The sequence below is a fragment of the Aythya fuligula genome, chromosome 28, assembly GCF_009819795.1.
Source record: "Aythya fuligula isolate bAytFul2 chromosome 28, bAytFul2.pri, whole genome shotgun sequence".
Lineage (NCBI taxonomy): Eukaryota > Metazoa > Chordata > Aves > Anseriformes > Anatidae > Aythya > Aythya fuligula.
The window spans coordinates 825,402-837,226 of record NC_045586.1 but is presented as its reverse complement, the minus strand read 5'-3'; the positions used below and the strand labels follow the sequence as shown (position 1 = coordinate 837,226).

The following is an 11,825-nucleotide window of genomic DNA, read 5'->3' as shown; positions in this document are numbered from 1 at the left end:
TTCAACTCAAGCGCTGGACTCTGGCCACCACTTCTCACTAATCCCCGAGTACCTTAACATCTATCTTACATCTTTGCTAAGCATGGAAGTGGAAGGGTTAGGGTTAGGGGTATGCATCACTAATTTTTCTCTATTCTTCAAGAACCTGGTTTATAATGATAATATATTCTTGATATGTAATCCCACATAATGGCACTGCTGCTGCTGGCTGGCAGACACGGCAGTGCCTCTTGCCTTTGCACCCACTCTAAGGTGACGGTCTTTCTAACAGCCCTGTGAAGATGTGCTCCCGCCAGGACAAGGACCAGTGCCACCGGCAAGAGCGATCCTCGTGCCACAGCAGTGAAGGGTGCCACGGGAGCAGCGGGGGATCTGGATGCCATGGGAGCAGCGGGGGATCCGGATGCCACAGGAGCAGAGGATCCAGGTGCCATGGGAGCACTGGTGGATCTGGGTGCCACGGGAGCAGTGGGGGGTCTGGATGCCACAGAAGCAGGGAGGGATCCTGCCATAGAAAGCCACAAGATTGCCAGCAGCAAATTTATCAGGTGTCAAAGATGAAGTGATCGGGTCACTGCCTGCATGTGGTGCACATGTTCCAAAATCCTTGCATGTCTCCCAGCAATCATAAAATGCAATGTCTCTTCTCCCTCTCCTGGCCAGTCTTGTACCTCTGATGAGCTTATGCGTAGGTGCCAGAAATGTGCTGTGCATATTCAGTCTGACATGGTTTTCTCTGTATCAGTCTTTGACAATAAATGAGCCATAACCATTTGGAGTGCATTGACAGTTTTGTGTTCATGGTTTTTCTTTCCCCTTGCATTTCATATCATGGTGGTGCAACACCTTGTGCTTGTTTAATGGCTCTGAATTGACCCTGCGCAGGTCCAAGCAATGGGGTGGGCACTGCCACTGTCTCCTTTATGAGCTCCTAATGAAAAAAGGAGAATAAATATTTTTAAATGCTGCCATTTTCGGAGGCTGGCTCACACATCCACAGTGCAGGCTGTTCTCCTCCACACCATCTTCCCACCGAGACCCCATAGGATGCGTTGCTTAAATCTTTGGGACCAGCTCCGGACACACAGAGGGGTGACACAGAAAAAGTCCTCTGGGGTGAGGGGATGGGGGCAGAAAACCCTTCCATTGCCATCTGCCCTTGAGGCACCATCCCCAGGGCAGGTGTCTCCATGTGCCGGTGACAATCCCTCCAGACAGCCTTTCCAGAAGCCCCCTGCCCAGTGCTTGGAGAGCCCTGGGTCGAGCCAGAGGTGTAGCACGATGCTAGTGGTACATGATGAACTGATAAATTTCTTCTCAGCACGTAATTAAATGGAATTGTGTAATTTATTGGTCTGCTATTGCCGTTCATGAAATGGTTGTTGCCCTTGTAAGATGATTCCCGAGTGTGTCACGATGATCAGAAATATCTGGCATTGCTGAAAAGGGTGCAGACAGAAACAAACTCCCTGGGCAGGCTGCGCTCAGCACAGGAGCACTGAATCGATTGAAAAAGCCGGTTCTGTGGCTTCGTGCCTTACGTCCCAATTACAAGTCCCATTCTCAAGGCATGCTAAGGAGGACATGCACAAAACTCAGAGGTGCCCAGGGCTGCTGATCTTTAACACACTCAGTTCATCAAAAATGTGAGGAACTGAACACAGCACAACTTCCAGAGATAAAAATTACACTTAACCTTTTATTCACGGAGAACACTTACTATATTTCTTCTAATGGCAGATCAAAATACAATTAAAAAGAAGTGATCAAACCTGAGTACAGTTTGCTCTGACACTGTTCTAGCTCGTAACAGCAATTAAGCAATACAAAAGAAGCATTTAGATTACGTGCCTGATTCATTAGCCCTGCCCTGCCCTCCCGCCTTTCTAAAAATCCTCCGCATTTAGGTAGCAGCAAATGTGTCAGATGTTTTCCGGATGAGGAACTGCTCAGGATGGGCAGCACGTTAACAAAAGGCTCAAGAACCAGGTCTCAAAGCAAGAGCTGACACTGGGCTGGAGATATACTTCCATGCCTGGGTTTTCTTGGTTTTATAGCCGTTCCCCAAAACACGCTGCATCTCATAACAGTGTGAGCAAAGTAGGGATGGGGCTATGGCTGTTGTGCGGGCCTGGGAGTAGCATGAAAACTTAAATGGAAAAATTAAATGCATGAAGAAAAAAAAATATAAGGCAGCAGAGTTGGACCAAGAATACTACACAGTCCTCAAGTGTAATGAACATGGTGGAGGACAGGGAACCCTTCAGTAGCCATGATTTGAGCATCTCTTCAGGCAGGCGAAATACTTCAACGTTGCTTGTGGTCAGCCGGTATTTGCTGAGCTCTGGCAAAATCTCAGCAGTTCCTTATTTCATCTGACTCTTCACAGTACTGATTTTAGTCTTTTATTCACTGCCTATGCAATAACTGAAATATCTTCCATGAGTAGTTGCAGAAAAGGGCAAAATGAGATCTGTGGTCCTCAGCACATACCCAGAGCCCAAGCAGAGGAGGTAGTGGAAAGGTACAAGGACTATCCCAAATTACTGCTTGTAATTAGCTCTCATTGCAAACACAGTGCGTGGCCTCAAGGCTCCTGTGGGTCTGTGCATTAGTCAAAATAACACATGGATTTCTTGGCCAATTATGAACTAATTGGGGAGAAAAGGGCTCCAAAAATGATGTTACTACCAGCTTGGAGAAAGTCCCTGGGGTCTGCCAGCTCCCCAAGGCACAGAACCCACCACAGGCCGCCGCGCGTCACTGAGGGCAGCACCCACGGGAGCCTTCTCCTCCACTCATGACCTCAAAGCAGCCACCAGTGCTGCCGTTCCGGCATTAATCACAGGCTGAAAGTTAACCACATAATTATGCACCTTGCTCATCTGAGATCACTACCTAGGGCAGATCTTCCCCCTTCCAAAAATAAGAATCCCAGATGCTTTTGGTCCTTCTCACAAAAGGCAGAAAACTTTTGGGCCAATAAAAAGTTTTATAGGAGCTGCCTTTTCTCTTTCTTCACAACTGCATCCCATTCCTGCTAGGTTAGCAGATCCCAGCCAGCAGTGGTATCCATCCAACTGCTATTAAGGTAGAGCTCTACAGTGCCAAAGGCATTGCTGGTACTTCCAGAAACATCTCTGGGTTTGTGGGTGTTTAAGAGCTCCCCTAGACCTTTTAACAGGTGTACATGACGCAGGTCCAGGACATCGCCACATCCAGCTCTGGGTCTCCAGCATGAGGCGGATGTGGGGCTGTTGGAGCGGGGCCAGAGGAGGCCGCGAGGCTGCTTGGGGGCTGTAGCACCTCTGGCCAAGCAGACAACAGAGGAGCTGCAGTGGTCGGCCAGAAGAAGGCTCCAGGGAGACCTCCCTGCAGCCTTTCCATACACAGAGGATTAAGAGGGTTAGGAGAACAAGGGAGACTTTCTACCAGGGCCTGGAGTGATGGGAGAAGAGGCGATGGTTTTTAAGTGAAAGAGGGCAGTTTTGGTTTAGGTATTAGCAGGAAATCCTTCACGATGAAGGCGGTGAGGTTCCCCTGCACAGGCTGCCCATACAGGTTGTGGATGCCCCATCCCTGGCAGTGCCCAAGGCCAGGCTGGATGGGATTTCGGCAGCCTGGTCAGGCAGGAGGTGTTGTGCCTATGTCAGGCATTGGAATGAGATGGATTTTAATCCCCCTTCCAACCCAAACCATCCCATCGTTCTGTGACTCTATGATTATTCCCCCTTCCACTTCCCCCCAAAGGCGAAGCAATCCTGAGCTGCAATCAACACCAAAAACAAGCTGTGGAAATCAGGGCCACCCACGCGACTCCCCCACCAGAGCTAAGTGCAGGTAGGGCTAGTAATTAAATATTTCTGTGGCACAGGAAAGATAGCCGATAACGAGAGGCGATACCCAGCGCAGACAAGGTGAGTCACACAGGCAACCCAAAGAGTGGGGAGGCAAAAAAAAAAAAAAAAAAAAAAAAGCCACCAGTGAATTAAATGAGCAGACAGACCTATGCAATGGGGAGGTGTTTCATTTCCAGACCACATCTGCAGAAAGGGTATAAAAGCGCAGCTGTCCCAGAGAGACGCATTGCATCCTCATCCCTTCATTGCACGAGCACCTCGGGTAAGAGCAGCGATGCTGCGGGGCTCTGGGCTCAGTGGGGTTGGAGTTTGCTCCATGGGTGCTCAAGAGCAGGGAGATGGGGTGAGGAGGGAGTGCAGGGCTCCAGAAGGGCGATGCTGAAAGAGGGCAGAGAAGTTTGGAGCCAGAGGGAGGTCCTGGGGCACTGCTTTGTGAGTTTTTTGGAAAACCCAGCCACGTTCCCCCTGTCCAGCAACTCCAGATGCCTCCTAGCATCTCTGGAGACAGCTCCACTTGGACAACCACAGAGGTTCTGGAAGAGACTTGTGGCACTAAGGGACCTGGTTTAGTGGTGGGACTTGGTAGGTCAGACTTGGACTTGATGATCCTGAAGGTGTTTTCCAACCTAGATGGCTCTACGATTCTGTGATTCTTAAGTTTAGAGGTGATTGTGGGAGCTGGCGAGGAACAGATAAATGTAACTTCCAGAGTCCTCTTCCATGGAAAAGCAGAAATGGGAAAGGAAAACCCTGACAGCCGCTCTCTCCCACAGGCCACTCCAGCACACAAGGATGTGCTCCCGCCAGGAGAAGGACCACTGCCACAAGCAGGAGCGCTACATCCGACAGAGCAGTGGCGGCTGCCACAGCTCCGGCGGTGGTGGCTGTCACAGCAGTGGCGGTGGTGGCTGTCACAGCTCTGGTGGCGGTGGTGGCTGTCACAGCTCCGGTGGTGGCGGTGGCTGTCACAGCTCCGGTGGCGGTGGATGTCACAGCTCTGGTGGCGGTGGATGTCACAGCTCTGGAGGCTCCAGCTGCCACGGGAAGCCGCAGGTGGTGTGCCAGCAGCAGCAGCAGCAGCAGCAGCAGGTCCACCAGCTGCCCTCGCAGAAGCTGAAGTGATGGGGCGTCCCGTGCGGCCCCGCTGCGGCAGCAGAGCCCACGCATGGACCAGCTCCGTGCGGCCTCCCCGAAGCTCTGCACGCCCCGGGGCACCCGGCTGCAGCCCCCCAGCTCTGCCCCCCAGCTGCAGCTGCCTGGGATGGGCATCGCTCCTGCTTCCCTGCCGCCTGAGCCACCAGGCTGTGCCTTGGCCCCAGGAGGTGCCAGCAACCCAATAAAGCATCACATTTCTCACATCTCTCTTGTCTCAGTGTTTCCTTAAGCTCCTCATCCTTATTTTCCATGCATGCCATAGGGATGCAACTGGGGTTTTGTGGGACATAGTGTCCATACAGTTATTAACTTGTCATGTATCTTAACCAGGTGATGTCACCCCTGAGGACATGCCCAGCCCTTTAGCCCATGTGTACAAGGAGACTGTTTGGTGTTGCCTCCCAGGGAGAACTGTACTGCAGGAATGAAACAGTACAGCGTGTATAAGAACCAAATTAATTCACTGAAGACTTTGCCCTGTGTCTTTCCTGAAGCTTGTTGTGCTTGTGCCAATGTCAGATGAGATCAGCAGATACCTGCCTCTGTGGGATGTGCCACAGGATGCAAAGAATCCCCCTTCCAGGAAGAGAGCTGGCACTGAGAGAAGCCAAATGCATCTCTCTCTGCACCCAGGACCTGGCAGAGAAGCTACAGGCAGGCAGGGGCCAGCCAGGGGAGAGCTTTTGCAGCTGGTAGCTGCAAGCAGCCTGGCCCAGGTGTTTTACAGTGCTGTGCAAAGGCTGACCAAGGAGCTGGGGGTGCACCATACCCCACTGCCAGCCCAGCTCATCCAGGAACAGCAGCAATGCCCTAGAACCCTGAGAAAACACTAGGAGTGACGGCTAGCTGTATGTTTTGATGGTCTTTTCCTTTGCCTCTCTGTTTTTTGTCTGTTTAAAGGTTTTAATGTCTTTTTTTGTGTTTTTTGTTTTGTTTTGTTTTTCCCCTGTAATCGTAATCTAAAAAAAGACAGAAGCTTCTATGCCCCCATTCTAATGTGTTTTCTGTCTTTAACTGAAAGTTGAATTAACTATCCTGAGAGGGTGGGCATGCAAGGAAAGCACCAACTGTTATGAAACATGGTACACGGTTAAACTGAAAATCCTCACGTGTCTTTCCCCATTGAATGAATGAGATCATCACCCAAAAAGCACTAAACTTTCCTGCACAGAATATCACCCATGACCTGGGAAAGGCAAGCCTGCTCCTAGTAACCTCTGGAAAAGACAAAAAACAATTGCATCAAGCAATGCAAAGGCTCCTTGTACAGAAATGCATTTGTCCTCAAGACCTTAGTCATGGTTTGCTGCTTGGGGTGGTAGGAGGGATGCACACAAGCCCCCCGGACATGGGGCTCAGCCCAGTCCATGCATGCAGGCACTTGCTCTAACAGCCGCACGGGTTTTGCCTGTAGCGCACTCAGCTCTAAGTGGGAGCCTGCCCAGCTCACCTGCTAATTACAATCTCAGCCACTGGTTTCTATGTGAATTTTTATGACACCAGTGGCAGCCAGCACAGTAAACACCAGCTGCATTTCGTGCTTGGCAAGGCTGCAGGAGAGCTTTTCATCCCTCCCACCTGTGGACCCCTCAGATAAGAAGAGGCAAGCTCCATGGCAGGGCAGGAGACACAAGGTGCAAAGCTCAGCCACCCAAAATATCAGACTTGAGCAGCTCACACCCTATAGAGCCCTGCTGCCCCATTTGGAGGCTTCATCCTGTTGTCACCATGCTGCTCCAGCAGGGCCACGTGCAGGACACAAGGACCACCAGCAGGCATTTGTGTGAAGGCAGACGGGAGCCACCCAACAGCTCCCAGGAGGAGTAGGAAGGAGTTAATTTTTGGTGCCACTAACGGTGTGGAATGCAATGAAATGGGAGCAGTGGGTGTGTTTGTTTTTGGGGAAGGACATCAGCTTTCTGCACAAGCACTCCAAGCCCTGGTGCCTCTTCCCCACTGCAGCTTTTCTCTGGGGCAGCAAGGGGAACTTCGGTGCCTCTTTGTGTGGTTCCCAACATTGTCTCCTGGGCCTCAGGCTTTTTCTTGGGTTCATCCTGTAAACAAGGAGCTGCCTGTGGCCCTTACAGTGACACTTTGGGGTGATGAAGGGCCTTTCGGCCAGGACAAGACGTGCAGAAGGGCCATCTGAAGACCTCCACCTTTGTGCCAGAAGACAGAACGATGAAGCACGCAACACCGGATAAGTCTTTGCATTTCTCAGTATTTCCCAACCCTGTCATTAAGATGATGGAAACAGTCTTTGTCAATAAAGTATTCAAGGACCGTGCTTTCAGATGCCTGTACATGAACCTGTGACTACACAGCAGGGCTCGCAAGGCTTTCAATGGGCCCCAAGAGCATCTTCTGGCTGCTCAGGTGCCTTTTGGGGAAAATTCCCACCCTTTAGATCACAGAGGAAACCTAGGAAGTCCCTGACAAAGACCTGAGACAACTCTCTAGAGGAAGCCTGGGGGGATTGAGGAAGAAATAGAAATTAAGGAAGAAAATTTTCATCATGAGGGCAGTGAGACCCTGGACCAGGATGCCCAGAGAAGTCATGGACGCCCCCATCATCAGATGTATCCCAAGCTGGGTTGTTCGGGGCTTTGGGCAAGCTGTCCAGGTGAAAGATGGCCCTGCCTGCAGCACGGGCTTGTTGTCAATATTCTTTAAGGGTCCCTTCCAACCCAAACCATCCCAAGATTCTGTGACTTTGTCCTGGCTACACCCATGGCTTTTTTTGGCTCAAGCACCTAATGGAGAAGAGTGAGAAACTCCACTCTCCTTTGTGCGTGGATTATTTCTGGGTTTATCCATTGCCAGCTCAATAGCAGGGATTAGACTCCGAAAGCAGAGCCTCATGGGATGGGGCTATAATTATGCCTGGATTTGGTTTAACAAAACAAACCCCAAACAGACAAGACTTTGGAAACCCAGGCACCCACGGGTTTCCCTATTAAGAGCAGGTGAGGCTGCCAATTAGATACTTATGTGGCACAGGAAACAGATAAAAAAGGAATGATAGCCATCTCTAATGAGTCAGGTGAGCGATGTAAACAGAGGGTGGTTTGGTGGGGATTGGGTATTAAATTAATGGATCGCTGTGACAGAGAGCTGTCTCATTTCCGGGGAAAGGGATCTGAGATCTCTATAAAACTGCCCCTGCCCCCGAGATCTTCATTTCCTCCTTTCGCCTTCGTCTCAAGCTCAGGTAAGTCTGGCAACGTGGGTTTTCCTTCTCTGGGACAGCGTCTTCCAGAAAGGGATGCAGAGGATGGGTTTAATGCAAACTCCGCTGCTGGGGACTCGGCGATGCTCCAGGGTGGTGGCGTGAAGTCATCCTCCATGGTGCCATCCTGATGGCATCCTGCATGGGAGGATGCAGGGCACTGGTCCAGAACCAGAGCTTTCCTGGGGGGTCCACAGCTCCTATGGTGCCAGGGGTGGGATGGCAACCAGGGTGGGCATGGGGACCACCAGGGCAACGGGGGCAGTGGGACTCGTAGCAGCCCTGACAGCCCCTCTCTCCCACAGGCCACTCCAGCACACAAGGATGTGCTCCCGCCAGGAGAAGGACCACTGCCACAAGCAGGAACGCTACATCCGACAGAGCAGTGGTGGCTGCCACAGCTCCGGCGGTGGTGGCTGCCACAGCTCCGGTGGTGGTGGCTGTCACAGCTCTGGTGGTGGTGGTGGCTGCCACAGCAGTGGCGGTGGTGGTGGCTGTCACAGTTCCGGCGGTGGCGGCGGCTGTCACAGCTCCGGTGGCGGTGGATGTCACAGCTCCGGTGGCTCCAGCTGCCACGGGAAGCCACAGGTGGTGTACCACCAGCAGCAGCAGCAGCAGCAGCAGGTCCACCAGCTGCCCTCGCAGAAGCTGAAGTGATGGGGCGTCCCGTGCGGCCCCGCTGCGGCAGCAGAGCCCACGCATGGACCAGCTCCGTGCGGCCTCCCCGAAGCTCTGCACGCCCCGGGGCACCCGGCTGCAGCCCCCCAGCTCTGCCCCCCAGCTGCAGCTGCCTGGGATGGGCATCGCTCCTGCTTCCCTGCCGCCTGAGCCACCAGGCTGTGCCTTGGCCCCAGGAGGTGCCAGCAACCCAATAAAGCATCACATTTCTCACTTCTCTTTTGTCTCAGTGTTTCCTTAAGCTCCTCATCCTTATTTTCCATTCATGCTCATTCCATATATGCCTCTCTCGATTTCAACCCTTATGATACTCTGACCAGACCTGGTATGGATCATCCCTGGATACTCATCCCTGCTCTCCTCCACCAACTGGGCCACAGGTGATGGAGAAAACCCCAAAACCTCTCCACTCCCTGCAGGAATGCCCAGCCCTGGATTCCCCCGGTGCCCCCACATCCCAGGGGCTTTGCACTCTTTTCCCACCCCCATGGGGCTTCCCAACCTCGACATCTTTTTAGATGCAGCCCTGAGCTGGTGATCACCAGCTGGCACACAGCAATCAGGCAGGTTTTGTGTTGTACACGTTTTATTGCTTTTTTTTAATGGTCTCACAATATTTATATAAGAAAGACAAAAATAAGCCCAAAACCCTTTTAGATATTTACAATACAGTCAAGGCAGCTGATGTAGCAACTCATTCGGACTGAAGGACTGGATCCTGCTCGCATCAGCTTGAGGGAAATATATCACTGCAGCAAACATCCATCCTCGCGGTTAAGTGACCATGAAGTGAATCCTTATCTCTGACTTTGCTCTCTGGCTTTCCAGAACTTATAGGCGAGGACAGGAATATTACACACCTATATATTACACAATATCTTTTTCCACTGGAGTTTGGGGTTTCCAGCATCCCCTCCTTGCTATTAAAGCAGCTTTGTTTTATTGGTTTCTGTATCAGGAGCAAAGCCTTAATCAAGAATGGATGAGGAAAGGAGCCCCATTCCTCATCCTCTGATCACTCACTGTCAGCTGCATTTCTTTGTGCATCTCTCTGCTTTTTACACAAAAACATGGGTAAATGCTTTCCTAAACTTAAAAAATAAAACTAATAAAAAAGAAGGTGGGGATTCCTTTTTTTTTTTTTCAATGGAAAAGGAAGACAACACACTGGCTGGGCTGTATTTATGGGACCAAAACATCTCTGAAGTGCAGAGGTGTGTTTCTGGCTCCCTCAAACCCGTGGGAATTTTGTTGTTGACTTCAAATCAGCCAGAGATGAACTCCCAACCACAGACCTTTAATTTTCCCCAAATAATTTTCTCTCTTTATTCAGTATTACTGGACAGCCTGAGTCAACTAATTGCATAATTCATTCCAGCCCTTCTGAGTAGCGATTTTTCACTTTCTACCCATTAAAACCAAAGGAGCTGGCAGAGGACAGGGTTCATACATCAGCCCTGGTTTTGCTGCTGCATTTATGTGAAGAAAACAGCAAATCTGTCCCCGTACCCCCAGATCTTCAAGCTGCATTTGCAAAGCACCCCAAAGAGACGCCCATGGAGCATCGGGACAAAAGAAATAGGAAACCCAGGGTTATTTTCGCCTCATGGAGGTAATACATGGAGTGGGGCACCGTCCTCACATCCCCCCCATCATGTGATCACACCGTGGTCTGTCCTTTGCCCACAGGGGAATTCAAGGATCCTGCAGGAGAGGGGAGAAAACACCATGGGGCAGCTGCCCCCAAGCATCCCAAAGCCCCATTAAAAGCTGGTAGCCCCCCCAAATGCCATCTCCCTGCCAGCTGCCCTGGGCAGCTGCAATGCTTTGCATGGAGTTTGTACCCAATTAGCAATGTGTGATTTTATTGGAGCTATTAAAGCTGATTAAACACTCCCAATGGGAGCTGGAGCATGGCTCCTTGCTCTACCCCATCCCATCCCATCCTCCCCAATGGGTTGTGTTTGCTGGGAAAACCAGGATGGGCAAAGCATACATGGGGCACCTTGGAGTGATGCCAGTCCTCAGGACGGACCTGTCCCTGCAGGTTAAGGCAATGCAAATGCCATTTGGGATCATCAGGTACTTACTGCCCCCTCCTTACCTCCTCATCTCCGTGCCCCAGGAGCAGCCCCTCAGTACACGCAGGCTTTGGCAGAGCGCCTCTCCTTCTTGTTCATGGGCTCGGTGTCCAAATCTGGCGGGCTGCCGATGTAGTGGTACTTGCTGGTGGCGGACCTCTGGGAGGAAAGGAGACCCTCAGAGAATCCCCAGGGGGCATCGAGGGCTGCTCCCTACATTGCAAGGGCAATGCAATGCAAAGGGCGGTCACAGCAGAGGTTGCACAAGGTCTGGAGCTAACATTTCACAGCATGGGGGAAATACCTGGCTGGTGTTTCGGGAAGGCACAGCAGGGACACAGCATCCTGGGGACCAGGCACCCCTTCCTTGCCCTCCCCGTCCCAGGAGGATGGGGACAGCAGAAGCTGCATGGGGGCTTTGCTGCCTTGCAATACAACCCCAAGGAAAGCACCCGTGACACTAAACCCCAGGAAAATCAATGACCAGAGAAATCCAGCTGTAATTCTGGATGTGGTGTGGGTGTTGCATGAGCCCTCATCACCCCCTGGCCACCTTCAGATGTCACCCCAGAATCTTTCCCACTCATCACTGCACCCTCGAGCCCATGCAGTTACCTTCACAGGAGCAAACTCCTGCTGGATCAGCTTCTTGAACTCACTCCTGCTGAAGGACTCAGACTTCTTCCCCTTCCTGGCATTTCCGTGGTAGCTGTCCATCATGTCAGTGATGGCTTTGATCAGCCTGGACATGTTGGAAGGATGCTGCCAGTCCTCATGAGGAGAAAAGCATGAGGACACGGTAAGGTGACTGTCTGCAGGAAA

The 11,825-nt window shown here is 51.6% G+C and overlaps 3 protein-coding genes across 3 annotated transcripts; all 3 read left to right on the top strand.

The window, feature by feature from the left end:
* Window positions 1–281: 281 nt before the first annotated feature.
* On the top strand, window positions 282–566 carry LOC116499608 (loricrin-like). Its single transcript, XM_032204362.1, has one exon. It carries the CDS (start codon window positions 282–284, stop codon window positions 564–566), a length of 285 nt encoding a protein of 94 aa, XP_032060253.1.
* A 4,086-nt stretch (window positions 567–4,652) lies between these two features.
* LOC116499595 (loricrin-like) lies at window positions 4,653–4,982 on the top strand. The gene has a single exon (XM_032204347.1). The coding sequence runs from the start codon at window positions 4,653–4,655 to the stop codon at window positions 4,980–4,982; it is 330 nt and encodes a 109-aa protein (XP_032060238.1).
* A 3,586-nt stretch (window positions 4,983–8,568) lies between these two features.
* On the top strand, window positions 8,569–8,901 carry LOC116499596 (loricrin-like). The gene has a single exon (XM_032204348.1). The coding sequence runs from the start codon at window positions 8,569–8,571 to the stop codon at window positions 8,899–8,901; it is 333 nt and encodes a 110-aa protein (XP_032060239.1).
* Window positions 8,902–11,825: the final 2,924 nt, after the last annotated feature.

What these genes read in the sequence shown, in the direction of transcription:
- LOC116499595 (XM_032204347.1), top strand. Translation starts at nt 4,653, where the DNA reads ATGTGCTCCCGCCAGGAGAAGGACCACTGCCACAAGCAGGAGCGCTAC.
- LOC116499608 (XM_032204362.1), top strand. Translation starts at nt 282, where the DNA reads ATGTGCTCCCGCCAGGACAAGGACCAGTGCCACCGGCAAGAGCGATCC.
- LOC116499596 (XM_032204348.1), top strand. Translation starts at nt 8,569, where the DNA reads ATGTGCTCCCGCCAGGAGAAGGACCACTGCCACAAGCAGGAACGCTAC.